This window comes from Lepus europaeus, chromosome 18 (assembly GCF_033115175.1).
Source record: "Lepus europaeus isolate LE1 chromosome 18, mLepTim1.pri, whole genome shotgun sequence".
In the NCBI taxonomy this organism is placed as follows: Eukaryota; Metazoa; Chordata; class Mammalia; order Lagomorpha; family Leporidae; genus Lepus; species Lepus europaeus.
The window spans coordinates 63,994,337-64,014,184 of record NC_084844.1 but is presented as its reverse complement, the minus strand read 5'-3'; the positions used below and the strand labels follow the sequence as shown (position 1 = coordinate 64,014,184).

Genomic DNA, 19,848 nt, shown 5'->3' with positions numbered 1-19,848 from the left:
AGATCTTACCACAAAAACCACTCAATCATACTTGAAAAAAAATTCTGTTAGTAAACAGGATCATGGATGAACATTGGAAAATCTATGGATACAATTTAATATATTAATGTATTATGGAGAAAACCTGTATATTCATAAATATGTATCTTCTAATCATTTTGTTAAAATTTTATGATGGAATGAGCATATGAGCCTGAGCCATTCTCCCTCATTGCTCAAAGGATATAAACTTTGGAATGTATTCCTTGCCCTTGAAACTCAGTTGGGTCTCACAGCCTATTGCCTTCATACCCCACCCTGCATTATTTTCCAGGTTCCCAAGGCCCCCCACCCAGTTCCTGGAATTCCCCTCCACTGCTGCCCCCTACCCCCATGCCCAGCCTTAGCCCTCCTTATAAAGGTCTAGCCCCTGGGAGTTGGGGCCTTCTGCCACCTGCTCCATCTTGTACACACAGCCAGTTAGTCACCCACCTCTGTGGATTAATTTTCTCTGAATAAATTCTGTCTGTCTGTAAATTGATACACTGTCTCCTCTATTCTACAACTCTTTTCCTAACTTTTTGGTGCCCTATGTGAGGAGGCACCAATGCAGAACTTTTCCCTCTTAAATACAAGTAACTTCATTCCTTTTACATGAGTATGCTAGGAGAAGCAATTATATTTGATTCAGTGACATTTTTTTTCTCACTTCAGTTGCCATGAAACTGGATGAACTGATTAAGACCAACCAGAAAAGTCTGGAGAAAAATCTGAATCAGAATGTTATGAAAAATAATAACACATTAACTCCCAAGAGAGTTGAATTCAGAAAAACACTTAATTTAAGTATAAGCCATATTCCAAAACTGAGTATCAAAAAGAGAAACTATTCAGGAATAAAACCTGAAGAATGTAGTATATGTCAGAATGTGTATCCCCATTGTGGGCCTGATCAGCTACAAGCTGGAGAGAAATTTGATGCTACTAAGGTACCTGGGAACACTCTCCAGTTCTGTGAGCCTCTTAATGAACAGCACAAAATTCAGACCATGGAGCAGGCACTTGAACAAATTGGACAAGGGAAAGTCTTCAAAAGGAAGAATATATTCTATGAATCTGAGAAGCTTTTTATGGTAGAAACCTGTAATAAGCCAACTGCCACTATTGGCAAGACAACTCAAATACTACAAGATTTCCATAAAAAGTCTAACCTCAGTATACATCAACAAAGTCCCAAAAGAGAGAACGTTTATAAATATATTGGGCCTGTGGAACCTGTCATTTACCAATCATATGTTAGAATGAATCATAGACCAAATATAGAGAAGAAATCGTATGCATGTAAAACTTGTGGGAAGTCATTCAGTAATAAATTCTGCCATCCCCTCCATCACAGCACTCATATAGTGGAAAACCCTCATGTGTGTAATGATTGTAGAGAAACCACTCACCAGAAGTCAGCTCTCATTAGACATCAGAGAATTCACACAGGGTTGAAATCTTATAAATGTAATGACTGTGGGAAGTTCTTTGGCCATAAGTCACACCTCATAAATCATCAGAGAATTCACACAGGGGAGAAACGTTATGAATGCAATGACTGTGGAAAAGCCTTTGGCCAGAAATCAACACTCACAAATCATCGGAGAAGTCACACAGGGGAGAAACCTTATGAATGCAATGACTGTGGAGAAACCTTTGGCCAGAAGTCAAACCTCATAAATCATCAGAGAATTCACACAGGGGAGAAACCTTATGAATGCAATGACTGTGGAAAAGCCTTTGGCCAGAAGTCACAACTCAAAATTCATCAGAGAAGTCACACAGGGGAGAAGCCTTATGAGTGCAATGACTGTGGAAAAGCCTTTGGCCAGAAGACAAACCTCAGAAAGCATCAGAGAAGTCACACAGGGGATAAGCCTTATGTGTGCAATGACTGTGGAAAAGCCTTTGGCCAGAAGTCACAACTCAAAATTCATCAGAGAAGTCACACAGGGGAGAAGCCTTATGAATGCAATGACTGTGGAAAAGCCTTTGGCCGGAAGTCAATCCTCATAAATCATCAGAGAATTCACACAGGGGAGAAACGTTATGAATGCAATGACTGTGGAAAAGCCTTTGGCCAGAAATCAACACTCACAAATCATCGGAGAAGTCACACAGGGGAGAAACCTTATGAATGCAATGACTGTGGAGAAACCTTTGGCCAGAAGTCAAACCTCATAAATCATCAGAGAATTCACACAGGGGAGAAACCTTATGAATGCAATGACTGTGGAAAAGCCTTTGGCCAGAAGTCACAACTCAAAATTCATCAGAGAAGTCACACAGGGGAGAAGCCTTATGAATGCAATGACTGTGGAAAAGCCTTTGGCCAGAAGAGAAACCTCAGAAAGCATCAGAGAAGTCACACAGGGGATAAGCCTTATGTGTGCAATGACTGTGGAAAAGCCTTTGGCCAGAAGTCACAACTCAAAATTCATCAGAGAAGTCACACAGGGGAGAAGCCTTATGAATGCAATGACTGTGGAAAAGCCTTTGGCCGGAAGTCAGTCCTCATAAATCATCAGAGAAGTCACACAGGGGAGAGGCCTTATGAGTGCAATGACTGTGGAAAAGCCTTTGGCCAGAAGTCAAACCTCAGAAAGCATCAGAGAAGTCACACAGGGGAGAGGCCTTATGAGTGCAATGACTGTGGAAAAGCCTTTGGCCGGAAGTCACACCTCAGAAAGCATCAGAGAAGTCACACAGGGGATAAGCCTTATGAATGTAATCATTGTGGAAAAGCTTTTGGCGAGAAGTCAAACCTCAGAACGCATCAGAGAAGTCACACAGGGGAGAAACCTTATGAATGCAGTGACTGTGGAAAAACCTTTGGCCAGAAGTCAAACCTCATAAATCATCAGAGAATTCACACAGGGGAGAAACCTTATGAATGCAATGACTGTGGAAAAGCCTTTAGCCAGAAATCAGCACTCACAAATCATCAGAGAAGTCACACAGGGGAGAAACCTTATGAATGCAGTGACTGTGGGAAAATCTTTGGCCAGAAGTCAAACCTCAGAATGCATCAGAGAAGTCACACCATGGAGAAAGCTTATAAATGAAATGACTGTGGAAAAGCCTTTGGTCCCATCCTTGCATACCAAGGATAAATCCCACTTGGTCTGGGTGGATGATCTTTCTGATGCATTGTTGGATTCAATTGGCCAGAATTTTTTTTTGCAGATCTTTGCATGTATGTTCACCAGGGAAATTGGTCTATAATTACTTTCTCTGTTGCACTTTTTTCAGGTTTAGGAATGAAGGTGATGCTGGCTTCATAGAAAGAATTTGGGAGAATCACCTCTCTCTCAATTGTTTTGAATAACTTGAGAAGAATTGCAGTTAGTTCTTCTTTAAATGTCTGTCAGAATTCAGCAGTGAAGCCATCCAGTCCTGGAATTTTCTTTGTGGCGAGGGTCTTTATTACTGATATCATTTCCATCTGGTTGTGGGTGTGTTTAGTTTTCCTATATCTGTGTTGCTTAATTTAGGAAGGTTTTATGGATGTAAGGAAGGTGGAAAGCCTTTTTGCTGTAATTCATAACTCATAAGATATCAGAGAATTCACACAGGGAATTTTGTATATGACCTTTTTGTACAAGTTATATCTCATGAAATATTAGAGAAGGGGAGAAATGCATGAATGTAATAAATGTGAATAAGCCTTTGTGGTGCAAATCAGACCTCATCAAACATAAAAGAATTCTCATGGGGAGAAATTTTATGAATGTAATGACTCAGAGCCTTTTACCATAATTCAGCCCTCATTGTACATTATCAAATTCATATAGGGAAAAACCCCTTTGAAAGTAAAATCCCTTTAATTAGAAGCCATACCTCATAAGACAACAGGGAATTCACATGGGAGAGAAACATAATGGATGTAATGAGTGTTGGAAAGCTCTGCCCAAATCTCTCCTTAGAATGCACAATATATATATCTAATGAATGAAATAAATGTGAGAAAGTCATTTCACATAAGTAATGCCTCATAATCCATCATGGAGTTTGAACAAGGGAGAGACCTTAACAATATAATGAAGGTGGAAGAGCTTTTCCCCAAAATTCATGTAAGTATTGTGACAAAACCTTTTGCTGGAAATCACATCCTATCTAACAGACTCATGTAAGTGAGAAAGCTTATAAATATTATTAGTGTGAAAATATTGTCAGAAGTCAATGGTACATCAGCGAATTGACACAGGTGGTTTCTTAGGAGTATAATGATTGTGTAAAAACCTTTTCTTTATTTCAGGCTTGTATAGATATAGAATTCACAAAAGGTAATATTCTTTGCATGCTGTAAATATGATAAAACCTCTAGCCAGAAATTAGACATCAACAGACTTCAGAGGATTCATAAGGAACAAAATTCCATGCAATGACTTTGGAAAAAGTATTTCTGCTATAAATCAGTCTTCAATTCCCATGAACAGACTCACAAATGAGAAAACATGCATGCATAGAAAAGTTTTGTACCATAAATAATCTCTAGATGGTAAACTAATAATTCACACAAAAGAAAAATCATGAGTGTAATGGAATTGGGAAACCCTTTGCTGTAAGGCAGATTTCCAGGAAGCTTAGCAAGATTACAGAAAAGTCTCTGAAAATGTAACATGTCTGAAAGAATTGTTAGCATCACAAAGTGGAGGATAGCTCAAGTGCATGTGTTTTTGTGACCTGGCATCCAAATTGGTATCTCTTTTTCTTTGATGAATCCCTTGTTTATTTATTTAACAGATTTAGAGACAAAGTGTTCCTGTCCATTGGTTTACTATTACATGCCCACAATTGCCATGGTAAGGTCTATGGCAAAAGCTGAGTGCTGAGGGCTGTGAATCTGATTCATCACTGATAACACTGAAGACATTGGATCCTGGTTCTTATGCTGTTATGCATGGAAATATTTTTCTAATTTCATTTTCAAATAGTTCATTGTTAATATAAAGAAATGCTTCTGGTTTTTAAAATTTTATTTAAATAATTTGTGATCAGTGTGTACTAGTCAGACATTATTACAGGGTGTAGTGCAGTATTTGCACACATTTACACAGTAGAAACTGATCAAGCTAAGCAACTACAGTTTTATCAATTTTTTTAAAGATTGATTTATTTGAAAGACAGAGTTACAAAGAGAAGTAGCAGCAGAGAGAGAGAGAGGTCTTCCTCTGCTGGTTCACTCCCCCAGATGGCTGTAATGGCTGGAGCTGTGCCAATCTGATGCCAGGAACCAGGAGCTTCTTCCAGGTCTCCCACTTGGGTTCAGGGACCCAAGGACTTGGGCCATCTTCTACTGCTTTCCCAGGCCATAGCAGAGAGTTGGATTGGAAGAGGAGCTGCCAGGACTAGAACTGGTGCCCACGTGGGATGCTGGTGCTTCAGGCCAGGGTGTTAGCCCACTGTGCCACAATGCTGGCCCCCAAGCAACTACAGTTTAATTCTTCTCCATGATTTGAGACTACCAGCTCCTCTCTTCCAGTTCTTTACACAGAACCTAATACGGTTGAATGTAGTCATCTCATTATATTATGGAACACCAGAAGTTCCTTCTGCCTCTTTGTATTTTGTTACCTATTATCCAATCCCATTCTATCTCTAGCTGCTTCCCTTCTCAGCCTCTAATAATCACAGTTCTGTGTTCAGATCCATTATTTTCTTTCACTTCCACATGTGACAAGGACTATGTGACATTTGTGTTCCTGTTTCTGGCTTATTTCAATTAATTTAATAATATTTTGTTCTTTTTTGTATCTAAATGATGTTCCCCTGTCCATTTTTTTTCATTGATGGACAGCTAGATTGGTTTCAAATCATGGCTGCAGTGAACTGTGTTATGGGAAAATTGCTGTATCTTTGATATGCTCTTCTCATTTCCTTTGAATAAAATTTCCTTCTTATATATAGCCAAGAGCAAGACAACTGTCAAATGGTACGTCAATTTTTATCTTTATTTTAAATTTTTGTTATTTATTTGAAAGAGTTACAGATAGAGGTAGAGACACAGAGAGGTCCTCCATTAGCTGGTTCACTCTACAGATGACTACAAAGGCCGGAGCTGTTCCATTCTGAAGCCTGGAGACAAGGAGCTTCCTCCGGGTCTCCCACATGGGTGCATGGGCCCAAGGACTTGGGCCATCTTCTTCTGCTATCCCAGGACATAGCAGAGAGCTGGATTGGAAGAAGAGCAGCTGGAACTAGAACTGGCACCCAAATGGGATGCTGGCCCTTCAGGCCAGGGCTTTAACCCACTGCACCACAGTGCTGGCCCAAATTTTTATCTTTTTTAAGGAGTGACCATGCTGTTCTCCATAACAACTGTACTAATTTGTGTTTTCACCGACCATATATGAAGGTTTTCTTTTTCCATATGCTCTCTAGCATTTGTTATTTTTTATCATTTTGGCATAAAGATGATATAATATTGTTCATGTTTTTGTGTATTTTGAAATCAGTTATTTTGTTTATTAAATATTTGTCTATTTGAAAGGTGGCTTTAGAGAGAGAGAGGGATAGACAGAGATAGCTTTCATCTGCTGGCTCACACCCCAGAGAGTTTTAATAGTTGAGCCTGGGGCACGCTGAAGTCAAGAGCTTCATCCAAGTCTCCCACATGAGTAGCAGGGACCCAAGTCCTTCATCCATCTTCTGCTGGTTTCCCAGGTGCTTTAGCAGTGAGCTAAATTGGAAGTGGAGAATCCTAAACTCAAATTGAAACTCACATGATATGCTGGCCTCACAGATTGCAGCTTACCCCACTTAGCCACAATGCCAGCCTCTCTATCAATTTAATTCCTCAAAAATAGGTCAGTAATGTTGGCATCTATCTCATTTTGTTTTCTCTGTTATTATTCAACTTATTGATGTCTTATTTTTGTTCCCATTATTCCTCTCAATTGCTCTACCCATGGTCAGTAGCAGCTGCTGTGTTGCTTAAATGCAGTGTATGCTTTAGATTCCTCATTTACTGAGTGCATGTCATTCTCATAGGACTTCACTGAAGTTCTACTATGTCCCAAATCCTCTTCTAGGCACAGAATTCAGACCACTTTTCTGTTAGGCCTAGATCTTGCCTTTAACATACTACTTGGAATTCAGTAGCTCATGAAATCTGCAGACTGCATAAATGAATGAATATTTTGAGGGCTGTGATTTTGTGGAGGAACTTCATAAGAGACCGAAGGAATAAAATAAATCAAAAGTATCCATAGTATATAAAATGTATACTATTTTACAAGTCACAGAGAAGAGGAAGAAGAAGGAAAGTAGTGAGACTAGAAAGTTTGTGGCAAGACTAACAGGCACTGGTTGAGAACTTAATAAGCCCGTTAGGAAAGCAGTAAGGTTTCTTTATCTCCCTGTAGACTCTGCTCTCCAGAGGTGAACAGGGTCCTCTAAACCCACTTGCTGCACACACAAAAACCTGAGCGTTGTATTCTCCCACAGATGTTGGAGACTGATATTGTGTTCTGATTTATATTTACATAATGGCCAGTGACATTGGGCATAGTCACATGTTTTGACCATTTACATTTCTTCTGAGAAATGTCTATTCAGATCCTTGCCTGTTTCTTCACTGTAGTTTTTGGAGTTTTTCCAATATATATATATAAGTTATGGAAATCTGTAAACATTCAGAGTTTTAATTTTTCCTGCCATTCTGTTCATTGTATCTACACTCTGATGTTTACTTTGTTTTGTAGAAGTATCTTAGTTTGATATACTCAAATGTCTGTTTTTATTTTTGTTACTATTGCTACTGGAATCTTACCCAAAACTATTGTCTGTTGACAATATTTAGAGTTTCCCTATGTTTACTTAGGTTTTGGTCTTATGATTAGATTTTTAGTTCACTGTGAGTTCACTTTCACATAGTGTAAGAGATGTTGGAGTCTATTTTCAGGCTTCTACATATGGGTAATCAGGTTCCTCTGCACCACTTGTGAAAGAGATTCTTCTTTCTCCAGTTCATTTTAGTTCCTTTGTTAAATATGAGTTGCCGGTAGAAATTTGGGTTTATTTCTGTGCTACCTATTCTTTTCCATTGAACTATGTGTCTGTTATTATGTCAGTGCTAACACTTCTTCTTTTTGTTTTTTACAGTTTATTTATTTATTTGAAAGGCAGAGTTACAGAGAAGTAGAGGCAGAGAGAGAGAGAGGTCTTCCACCCACTGGTTTACTCCCCAAATGGCCACAATGGCCATTGCAGGTGAACTAGTGGATGGGAGCTGTCTGTGTCTTAAAAAAAAAAGACATATAGAAGTGACCACACTGATAGGGAAGCCCTTTTTTTCTTTCTTCTTTCTTTCTTTTTTTTTTTTTTTTGTAGGAAACACTAATCCTGTGTTCTCCATAATTCAAGGTGCTTGCCTTTCATCTTTAGAAATTTTAAACAATCCATGACTTAATTCATTGTTAATGGGAAAAGAACCCAGGTCAAAGCCATACTCCTGTCATGTTCTTCCACTGGTGTTCTCATGTCACATCACAGTACATCACATCATATCACATTATCACATCACATCACATCACATCACATCACAGTCTTTGTTACGTTGCTTGTCATCACCTGTTGGCCTGTCAGTCTCCTGGCCTGTTAGCTCCTTGAGGGCAGGGATATTGTTATTGTCTTTGTTATGCCTGAGTGTGTCATAGTGCCTGAAATTTACTGCATGGTTAGTAAATATTTGTTGAGTAAAGAAGTCACATTTTGTTTCCATACCAATACAATGAATAAATTCATAATGATGGAAATTTCATTCCTAAACGCTGTAATAGATTTTTAAATTTTTTAAAGCAAGCAAACAAAAACAAAAACAGGTTAAAAAAAACTGCCTTTAGTTTAACTCTACTCAAAAACGTACTGTGCTGTTACAGACTGTGAAAATAATAATTCTTACAGATGATATTGATTGGGCTGCCAAGCATCTGTGTTCAGCATTTAACACTGAATGTTCCCAGTAACCTATGTGATAGATATTGTACCCCAGTAGCCTATTGTGATATGTATTGTGCTGAGTCATAGAGGTTATACAACTTGTTCTAGGTCGCTGAACTTTTAAGAAGCAAAGCTGGCCAACATTATGCTATGTTATATGTGTGTACATATTGTATGTCCACATGGGGAAATTTTATTAAGAGTTTTAGTTTAATCGGCTTATAGATAAGATTGTCCATAAATGTAAGCTGCTAAAATCAATCAAAGATACATTTTAATTTGTGTGACCTGAATCTGTGTATCATATGTTTTAAACTTGTTGGTAGAAAGAAACTAAAAACATTTTAGATGATTGTGCTTAAGTTTACTGGTTAAACAAACTACACCATGTTAGATATTTAAGAGGTGTTTTCAAATACATGATTCTTACAATTTATAGAAGGCATTGGACCTTCTGGTAAATGTTTTCTTAAGTTGTTATCGAATGGTTGAAACGGTTTGCTAAGTATTCATGTGATATTGCTATTGTCAGCAAGCGATCTAGGACTTGCTCCCTCATTTCTCTATTCTAAGCCCAACTTGTTCTTTCATTTCTCTATTCTCCTCAAGGTAGGAAACTAATTCTATTATGAAGGAATCTGTAGGACGCACAATTTAATCTTTAGACCATATAAAAGAGATGGCTAACATTTTTCTGTAATAGCATAGCCAAAATAAGAACTTAAATAATAATCTCATAGCTAGATTCACTTCGCCATCAGCGAAGTATACAGTAAGTAGAAAAACCCCCATTTCAGACCAAAGGGAAAGAAAGTTTTAAAGTGAGAATATAATTTTCCTCATGGGCATTGTCTACCTTAGAAAAACTACTACAGAACATGCCTGTGACTATAGACTTGTAGTTCAGGCCACCGAAGATTAGAGATGGGACACGGGCACTCCCTTGACTTGCATCTTCTGGTCTGCTTTAACACAAACCAGGAGGAAAAGAAAGCTAGGCATCAGAAGCAATGGGTGGCTGGCCTATTAATGGCTGATCTGTACAGTGCTCTGCCCTCAAGGAGACCCAACAGGCCAGTCCACTGCAGTGGCTTTCAATGTGGTAAGCCTGGGCTTCAGCAGAAGTCAGCTTGTGAAGAGCCCTGGCAGCTCTGCCAAGAGTTGGATCACTGGAAATGGACCTGCCCTGGAGTCGAAGGATGCCCAGGTCAGAGCCACAGATCTTATTGGCTCTAAGCTGAAAAGCCCTTCACTCAGCCCAACTTCCAAAGTGACCACTGCAGCTGAGGGGATGGTCAAGTAGGGTCAGCAACATTGCAGGCAGAACTGTAAATTTCTTGTTAGAGATGCCCCCTGCCTTTACCTGGCCAGCTCTCCTCCCAGGCCAGCCAAGTCATGAAAGTCAACAGAGTGCCTTCCCCTAGGAGGTTCACACCTCCCTTAGGATATACCCCATGTGAAGAGATAGATAGGTCTGGGCCTCTTAACTTACAAGGCCTAAAGCCCACCAGAATATTATCAAGCCCCTTCTATCAGGTTCTATTTGCCTCTCAATCAGAAAACTTAATTGTAGCTTAGACAGCACCTTTCTTAGCTCCTCTAATAATGACTCTGTCCTTTGTTCTAGACCCCGTCTAGCGCACTTGGGCCTCGTTCCTTTGTAATCATAACCTCTACTCTACCACCAATGGCTCTACTCCCAACCTGTGTGTACTGATGGTCCTCTTCCCCACTTAATGCTGTATAATTGTTCAGACCTGGTAAATGCCACTCTTAGGATCATTGGTTACTATCCTCACTCTGTCTTTTATGACCTTGTCTAAATATGATCAGAGTCGGCGAACTTGGAAGGCTTCCATAGCCTTGGCAACTCATGACGACAGCCTAGGGTGGTTACTGGCGCCATAAACTAGAGTGTCAATTTGTTGGGTCAACAACAGGAGCCACTGTGCACTTGCTCCTCATGTGGGATCTCTGTCCTTAATGTGCTGTACATTTTGATTTGATGCTATAACTAGTACTCAAACAGTATGTTTCACTTTGTGTTTCTATGTGGGTGCAAACTGTTGAAATCTTTATACTAAATTGATCTTCTGTATATAAAGAGAATTGAAAATGAATCTTGATGCAAATGGAAGGGGAGAGGGAGCGGGAGAGGGGAGGGTTGCGGGTGGGAGGGAAGTTATGGGAGGGGGAAGCCATTGTAATCCATAAGCTGTACACTGGAAATTTATATTCATTAAATAAAAGTTAAAAAAAAGAAATTAAAAAAAAAGAAAAGAAGCAAAGCTGGAGCTTGAACTCAGTCCTGCCGCCAGACTGTGTCTAATATGTGTGAAGAAAAGGGGTTCCAAATATTTGTTGCTTTAATCTGAAGCTTGAGATGACTAAATATAGAAGTACTTTGAAAATTTCATCAACCTTTTCAGGATAGCTCTCATGAAAATTAGTTTCTCTTTTTATTCCTTTTCCCTAATCATATCCCATGATTAAATATTTAGCTCAGAGTCATTGAGACTAGAGATTTAAAACCATGTTGTAGGTGACATCAGTGGAAACCTATGTAAACAGTGGAGTGAGAACATTTGAAAATTTATCCCTTCATAAAAGGAACAGCAAAATGGTAAAAGTGGTCAGAATCAAGTTTTTCATAATTCTGGAAATTTAACCAAAGGCTTGCAGCAACCTGTGGGGCATTTATTCAAGAAAATTGGCTGACTTTCTGTAAGAATAGTGAGATTTGTGTGGGTTTCGTGTATTTAACTTGCCCTAGACAGTTCTTCCCTGGCAAGCTCAGTGGTAGCCTTAAAAATAGCCTTGGCAGCTTATGACAAGAGCCTCAGGTGATTACTGACATCATAAATAAGAGTGTCAATTGTTAAATCAACAACAGGAATCACTGTGTACTTACTCCCCATGTAGGATCTCTGTCCTTAATGTGTTGTACTGTGTGAATTAATGGTATAACTAGTACTCAAACAGTACTTAATACTTTGTGTTTCTGTGTGGGTGCAAACTGCTGAAATCTTTACTTAGTATATACTAAGTTGATCTTCTGTATATAAAGATAATTGAGAATGAATCTTGATGAAGAATGGGATGAGAAAGGGAATTGGAGATGGGATGGTTGCAGGTGGGAGGGAGGTTATGGGGGGAAAAAGCCACTATAATCCAGAAGTTGTACATTGGAAATGTATATTTATTAAATAAAAGTTAAAAAAAGAAACATCTGCTTTAGGAATAGACTGATGTCTTAGTAATATTTGGGTTTAGGTTTTTGGATTGTGGATGAATTTTATTTTTAATTTGTTGCTTCTCAAATTTTTTTTAAATTATGAGATGTATTACTTGCATACTCAAAGTCATATGTAACCACGTGAATGTTGGATAATGTTTGACTTAGTCTAAGTTATTTTGTCTACATTGGAACCAAATCAGGAATAATAATGAGAAAAGAGAAGTATGTGTAAAATGAGCAACAACAACAAAAAAACCTCAAACTCTCCAAAAAAAAAAATAGCCTGTATGCCCAGCATCAGAGAGAGTGAGGGAGAGAGAGTGAGAGTGATAGAGGGATAGAGGGATAGAGGGAGGGAAGGAGGGAGGGAGGGAGGGAGGGAGAGGGAGGAAGGGAGGGAGGGAGGGAGAGGGAGGGAGGGAGGGAGACAGAGAGAGAAAGGGAGGGAGAGAGAGAATGAAAATGAATGGAGATGAGCATGCAGAATGAAGCTGAGCTCCTCCAAAGTGCATTCCCAGTGAGTTGTCAGAATCTTCCTGGTGATTCCCTGGAAGACCTGACTTGACTGCTGTGTCTTTAGTTTATCTGAGGGCTGATTAGTGTTAAAAGCCTCTCTCAGAGGCTGTTTTTGGGAAATAACTACAGGCAAGTGCTTCACCATGGAAGCTGTGTGAGACACTGGATAGCAGTTGGGACCAAAAAATAGTCCAATCAAAAAGCTTAACGTGAGAAGCTAAGGAATAAGATGTTCATTAGAACTTTGAAACACTGCAATATACCCTCAGGACACTGGAAGATGGTGGAATGTATTCCTGTGAATTTGGAAGGCCTTACACATATTTAGGGCTATAAGCATTGCCAGGAAAGACCTAAAGAGGCCCTGACTTCTTTATAACTGGCTGATCCTGAGGTTCTGTGCATGCGGGAAGTGAAAGCTAATACAGCCCTGGACTGCCTGGTTAAGAACAGAAAGGACACAGTACAACGTGTACATGGAGCTCTTTGACAGAAGCTGGGAGATTTGTTGATTCCAGACTTGTAGGGAATTCTCTATTCAGTCCTGACCCCCAGGCTAACCAAGTAGAGACTTCAATGGCCACAAACAATAAGTAATACAAACTTTATAGCATTGGTTCAGAAAAGTGGTTAGATAACAGCATCTGCTCCACAAGCATTAGTAACACCAAACTGTGGAGACAGGAACCTAATTTTTGGAATTGCTACATCATTTAAAATGTCCATTTTTTTTATGAGAGCAAGAAGGAAACAAAATATGGCTCATACTCAGGGGAAATGCCAGTTTCAGTAAAAAACTATCCCTGAGGAAACCCAGACATTGGACTCACTAGATAAAGATTTGATTCAGTTATTTAAAATAAGTTCAGAGGTGGGTGTTGTGGTGCAGTGGGTAAGCTGTCACTCGGGATGTCCACATCCTACCTGGCTTCTGATTTCAGCCTCCTGCTGATTCACGTGCTGGGAGACAGCAGATTCTGCCTCAAGTATGGGAGCCCTTGCCAGCCATGTGGGAGACCCAGATGGTTTTCCAAGCTTTTGGCTTTGGCCTGGCCCAGCTCTGATTTTGCAGGCATTTAGGGAATGAACCAGCAGATGGGAGACCTCTCTGTCAGTCACTACTTTCAAACTAATGTTAAAATGGAAGTGATGATGAGGACACCCTGGTTGAAAAAAATAGAAAGGAAACCATTTAGTTTTGTTTAGTAAAGAACTAATGAAAACAATGCCTCATCAAATAGACCATATTAAATATGGAAATTACTTTAAAAAGAGGAACAGCTGATTGGTGCAGCAGTCAAGATGCTGCTTGGGACATCTGCATCCCATAGCAGAGTGCCCGGGTTCAAGTTCTGATTCCACTCACAACTTCAGCTTCCTGCTAATGCAGAGTATTGGAGGAAGCCGGTAATGCCACCCACATAGGAGACTTGGACTGAGTTCCCCATTTCCTGTTTCAGCCTGCCCCAGCCCCACATGATGGAGATAGTTGGGGAGTATAACAGTGGGTGGAAGATCACCATCTTTGTATGCTTTTTAAATAAAAAAACCACAGAAATTATAAAAAGGAGCCAAATAGAAATTGAGGAGTTGAAAAACATAGTAATTAATATGGAAAATTCACCAGTAAGTGTCAGTGGCAGATCTGACTAAGCAGAAGAAAGAATCAGGAACTTGATAACAAATTGAGATTGTTGAGTTGAAGGAACAGAAAGAAGGAAGAAAGAAGAAAGACAGATGGAATCCTAGAGCGTAGGACACCATCAAGCTTACTAATTTCAGAAGGAGAAAACAGGAGAAAGAATATTTGAAGAAATGGTGGCCTAGGCCGGCGCTGCAGCTCAATAGGCTAATCCTCCACCTGCGGCGCTGGCACCCTGGGTTCTAGTCCCAGTCGGGGTGCTGGATTCTGTCCTGGTTGCCGCTCTTCCAGTCCAGCTCTCTGCTGTGGCCCAGGAGAGCAGTGGAGGATGGCCCAAGTCCTTGGGCCCTGCACCTGCATGGGAGACCAGGAGAAGCACCTGGCTCCTGGCTTCAGATCAGCGTCGTGCTCCAGCCACAGCGCGCCGGTCACAGCGGCCATTAGAGGGTGAACCAACGTTAAAGAAAGACCTTTCTCTCTGTCTCTCTCTCTCACTGTCTAACTCTGCCTGTCAAAAAAAAAAAATGGTGGCCTCAAACTTCCTAATCTTAATAAAAATATGGATCTATATATGCAAGAAGTTCAAGGAATTCTTAAGTAGGATAAACTGAAAGAATTTCACATATAGACATATCATAATAAAACTATTAGAAGCCAAACACAGAACATCTTGAAAGCAGCAAGAGAAAATAACATCATCTACTAGGTATCGTCAATAAGATTAATAGCTGATGTTTCATCAGAAACAATAGAGGCCCCAAGGCAGTGAGATGGCACATTCAGTGTGCTGCAGGGAAGAAATATCAACCAAGAATTGCATAGTTTTTCCGTAATACACATTTCTGTAAACTCCTCAAATGCATGGACTTCTAATATGTTTTAATTCCACATTCTCAAACTTTATTGTTAAAAGCAGTATATGGTTGAACTCTGTAACTAATACACAATTATTCTTAGGCATTCAAAATGAACAGAAAAGTGATCTCTGTTAAATATAAGAGTGGGAATAAGAGAGGGAGGAGATGTACAGGTCGGCACATGCTCACTCGGACTTACCTCCAATGGTAGAGCTAGAAATGTGCCAGGGGATTCCAATTCAGTCTTATCAAGGAGGCATGTACCAATGCCATCTCACTTGTTAAAGTGATAAGTTTAAGTACATAATTGATCAAAAAGATAGGGTAAGTATTGAAGAGATTTCACAAAAAAAGACCAGTGTCTGCAAATAATGAAGGATAAAATTCAAAGGGAGAGTGATCTGGTGGGGGAAGCAGGACACACAGCAGACTCATAGAATAGCAAATGCCCTAAACAGCACTCTAGCCTCAGAATCAACCCTTGGGGCATTCAGATCTGGCTAAAAGGCCCATGAGAGTCTCACAGGCATGGAAAGCCAAGACACTGTGGCGAAAACGACCTGAATGAAAGATCTGGGTGAGCAAGATCCCAGCAGAAAGAATGGGCCATCAAAGAAGGAGGCACCTTTCGCTGAAGGGAGGAAGGAACCTCCACTGTGATATGGCCTTGACTAAGTAAGTTCAGAGCTGGTGATCTCAAGAGGCTTCTATAGCCTTGACAGCTCATGGCAAGAGCCTCGGGTGATTACTGACGTCATAAATAAGAGTGTCAGTTGTTAAATCAACAATGGGAGTCACTGTGCACATGCTCCCCATGCAGGATCTCTGTCCTTAATGTGTTGTACTATGAGAGTTAACGATAAAACTACTAGTCGAGCAGTACTCTATATCTTGTGTGGTTGTGTGGGTGCAGTCTGTTGAGATCTTTGCTTAGTATATACTAAGTTGATCTTCTGTATATAGAGATAATTGAAAATGAAACTTGATGAAGAGCGGGATGGGAGAGGGAGTGGAAGATGGGATGGCTGTGGGAGGGAGGGAGGTTGAGGAGGGGGAAAGCCAAAACAATGCAAAAGTTGAACTTTGTAAATTTACAGTTATTAAATTAGATAGCAGTATAAAGGCAGGGGAAGAATGGAGCTTTAAAATAGTAATCTGAAGAAAAATGTAAAACTAATATGTTAATTATAATTTCTAGGACAACCACTAAGGAAATAACTTGAATATATTGTAGAAAAAAGGGGGATGGCCATTTGGTCTAGTGGTTCAACCACTGTTTGGGTTGCCTGCATCCTGTATTAGAGTGTTTGCAAAGGAGTCTGAGCTTTGCTCCTAATTACAGCTTCCTGCAAGTGTGGACCTTGGGAGGCAGCAAGTGGTGGCTGAAGTGGTTAGTTTCCAGTTGCCCATGTTGGGTAGACATGGACTGAGTTGCCAGCTCCTGGCTTTTGCCTAATCCAACCCTGGCCAGTACAGGCATTTAGGGAGTGGGCTGGGAGCTGTGGCAGCGGCACCCCAGATGGGTGCTGGTTTGTGTCCCGGCCGTTCCTTTTCCCATCCAGCTCTCTGCTATGGCCTGGGAAAGCAAGCCCCTGTACCTGTGTGGGAAGACCCAGAGGAAGCTTCTGATTCCTGGCTTTGGATGGGTTCAGCTCTGGCTGTTGTGGCTATTTGGGTAGTGAACCGGTGGGTGGAAGACCTTTCTCTCTGTTTCTCCCTCGCTCTGTACTCCCTCAAATAAATAAATAAAATATTTTTAAAAAAGAAAACTTGAATGAATATAAACCATCTAGATGTACCAGACTTCTACAGAGCAATTCCCAGCAATATCAGCATAAAAATGCTAAAGATGTATTCTCTTCTAGTGTAAACAGAACATTCTCTAGGAAGATCATATGTTACATCACAAGACCTATCTCAATACATTTAAAAGCACTGAAATCATACAGAGTATGTTTTCAACTAAAGTAGAATGAAATTAGAAATTAGAAATCTAAGCAGAAAAACATCTGGGAAGTTCACATATAAGTGGAAATCAGCACCCATGAATAACCGGTGGTTCAAAGAAGAAATCACAAAGGAAACCAGAAACTATTTTGGTAGGAATGAAAGTGAACACAGAAGATTTCAATACTTACATGATGCAGCTGGAGCAGTGCTCAGAGGGAAGTTTATATATGTAAATTCAAATGTTTATAAGTCTCATGTCTGTACCCAAACTTCCTCCCAAATAAACAAGCAAAGCAAAAATGAATGGAATAAGGTTCAGAGCAGAAATATAGAAAAACAATAGAGAAAAGTCAATATAATAAAAATTGGCTTATTGAAAAGATCAACACACTTAAGTTAGACTGACCAATAAAATTATTAAAATCAGGAATGAACGGGGACATTACTATTGACTTTATAGACATCAAAAAGATAAAAGGAAAACTGAGGACTATATGCCAGTGAATTAGGAAACATGGATGGAATGGACACGTTCTTAGGATACAAACTGCTGAACCTGACTTCAAATTAACAAATCTGAATAGATCTATATCATGTGAAGTCAGATGCAAAAGGCTGCAATACTGTATGATGCATTTGTATAAAATGTTCAGAATAGGCAAACCCATAGGGACAGGAAGCAAATTAATGGTTTCCTAGGCCAGGAATGGGGAAGAAAACTGGGGAGTGATTTCTAACTGGCACAGTGTTTCTTTCTGGGGTGATAAAAATGTTCTGAAATTGTTAGGTAGGAAGCTAGAAATTAGCCTCTCTCTCTCTCTCTCTCTCTCTCTCTCTCTCAGAAATTAGCCTCTCTCTCTCTCTCTCTCTCTCTTTGTGTGTGTGTGTGTGTGTGTGTGTGTGTGTGAGAGAGAGAGAGAGAGAGAGAGAGAGAGAGAGAGAGAGAGAGAAGGATCTGAGGAAGCCGGCATCTGCAGGAACCCAGCATCCTCACTTCAAAGTCCTGCCCAGACCCTGATGATCTTCCAGATGGTCCCAGCCCTTCCGCCATGGGAATGCTCTCTCCTTAGCACCTGGCCTGATAAACATCAGACAGGCACCTGAGGGGCAAGCCCCTCTGTCCAGCAAACCTGGGGAGGCATTTCCTGATTAACATTTAATAAACCATTTGTCCTAGGGGAGGAGAAGGAGGAGGGGAAGGAAAAACCTGGACCCCATTTTCCTTATAAGCCCCAGTCTAGACAAAGACTGCACGCTCAGCTCTCTGCTCTCCACTGAGCTGCCCGCCTGGCCTGCCAGGTGTATTCTCTCTGCTCAAACACACCACCTTGCTTTCCCCTGGTCCGAGTGACTGGGCACACTCTCTCTGTCCCTTCCATTCTGACAGATGCCCTGTCCCCAGTGAAACCTTGCTACTTTGCTCTCTCACGCCTGAATTCTTTCTTGCATGAAGACAAGAACCCCACATGACTTCTCTCTGGTGACAGAATCAGATAATGGAGATTATTGTAGAGCCTTGTGAATGACTATACTGGACACCACTGGATTGTATGCATTTTATGATAAGTGGATTCTATTTCAGTTTTGAAACAGAACCATATTGTAATAGATAAAGCACAGGTGCCAGAAAACCAGACATGCTGCTATCTGGGAAAAGAATGAAACATCTGATTCTTCTGTGATCAAGTTCAGGGTCAGTGGTGAGTTCAAGAGCCATGTATTGTCTTGCCAGTGATCTCCCCCATTCAACTGTGTTCTCCCAGATATTTTTAGTATTATGAACTTGTTCAACTCAATTATTTAATATTCAGTAAGGATGCTAGATGAAAAATGTATCACGTGATTGGCAAAGCAAGGTTTCTCAGACTGGATTTTGACTATCTTCTGTTTTGTTCTTTATTCTGTGAGATCACGAGGGAGCCTTGTGCAAGAAGGCTCCTTGGCCTCTGCATCTCCCCTTGGCACCCTTTCCCCAAGCTGTGAAGAATGATGGTAGAGCATTAAGTAGCCCAGACTATTTGGCCATGTTTGTTGTTCTCCACTGCTTCACTCTTCCTTAGCAGCACCCATGGCCTTGTACCAAATGGCTCAGCCTTTCCTTTTAATGAGGCAGCCCTTCTGCAGTTGACGTAGGGGCCTTGCATTTGTCTCCAGTGAAGTCACACTACAAGGCCACTCTCTACTCTCCTACCTCTTCCTCCCATTGCAGAGCATTCATTTCTTCATTAGGGTTATGCATGGGCAGTGGAGAGACTGAGCAGGAACTGTCTCAACAGCTCTAGGTGGACTCTACAGATGCTCTTTACCATGAACCATTATGTTTTTTTTTTTTTGACAGGCAGAGTTAGAGAGAGACAGAGAGAAAGGTTCCTTCCATTGGTTCACCCCCCAAGTGGCCCCTACGGTGGACATGTTGTGCCGATCCAAAGCCAGGAGCCAGGTGCTTCCTCCTGGTCTCCCATGCAGGTGCAGGGCACAAGGACCTGCGCCATCCTCCACTGCACTCCCAGGCCACTGCAGAGAGCTGGATTGGAAGAGGAGCAACCGGGACAGAATCTGGCACCCCAAATGGGACTAGAACCAGGGGTACCAGCGCCACAGGCAGAGGATTAATCTATTGTGCCACGGCACCAGCCACATTATGTTTTGAGGTTCATGTGGATTCCACCATTTCTGGCCCA

At 40.7% G+C, this 19,848-nt stretch overlaps 1 protein-coding gene and 1 pseudogene across 1 annotated transcript; one reads left to right on the top strand and one right to left on the bottom strand.

Moving 5' to 3' along the window:
* LOC133746901 (leucine-rich repeat-containing protein 37A2-like) overlaps positions 1–19,848 on the bottom strand; it is a 51,415-nt pseudogene that overhangs the window by 14,394 nt on the left and 17,173 nt on the right.
* Positions 64–9,343, top strand: LOC133747361 (zinc finger protein 260-like). Its single transcript, XM_062175779.1, has one exon. The coding sequence runs from the start codon at positions 699–701 to the stop codon at positions 3,084–3,086; it is 2,388 nt and encodes a 795-aa protein (XP_062031763.1). The 5' UTR covers positions 64–698; the 3' UTR covers positions 3,087–9,343.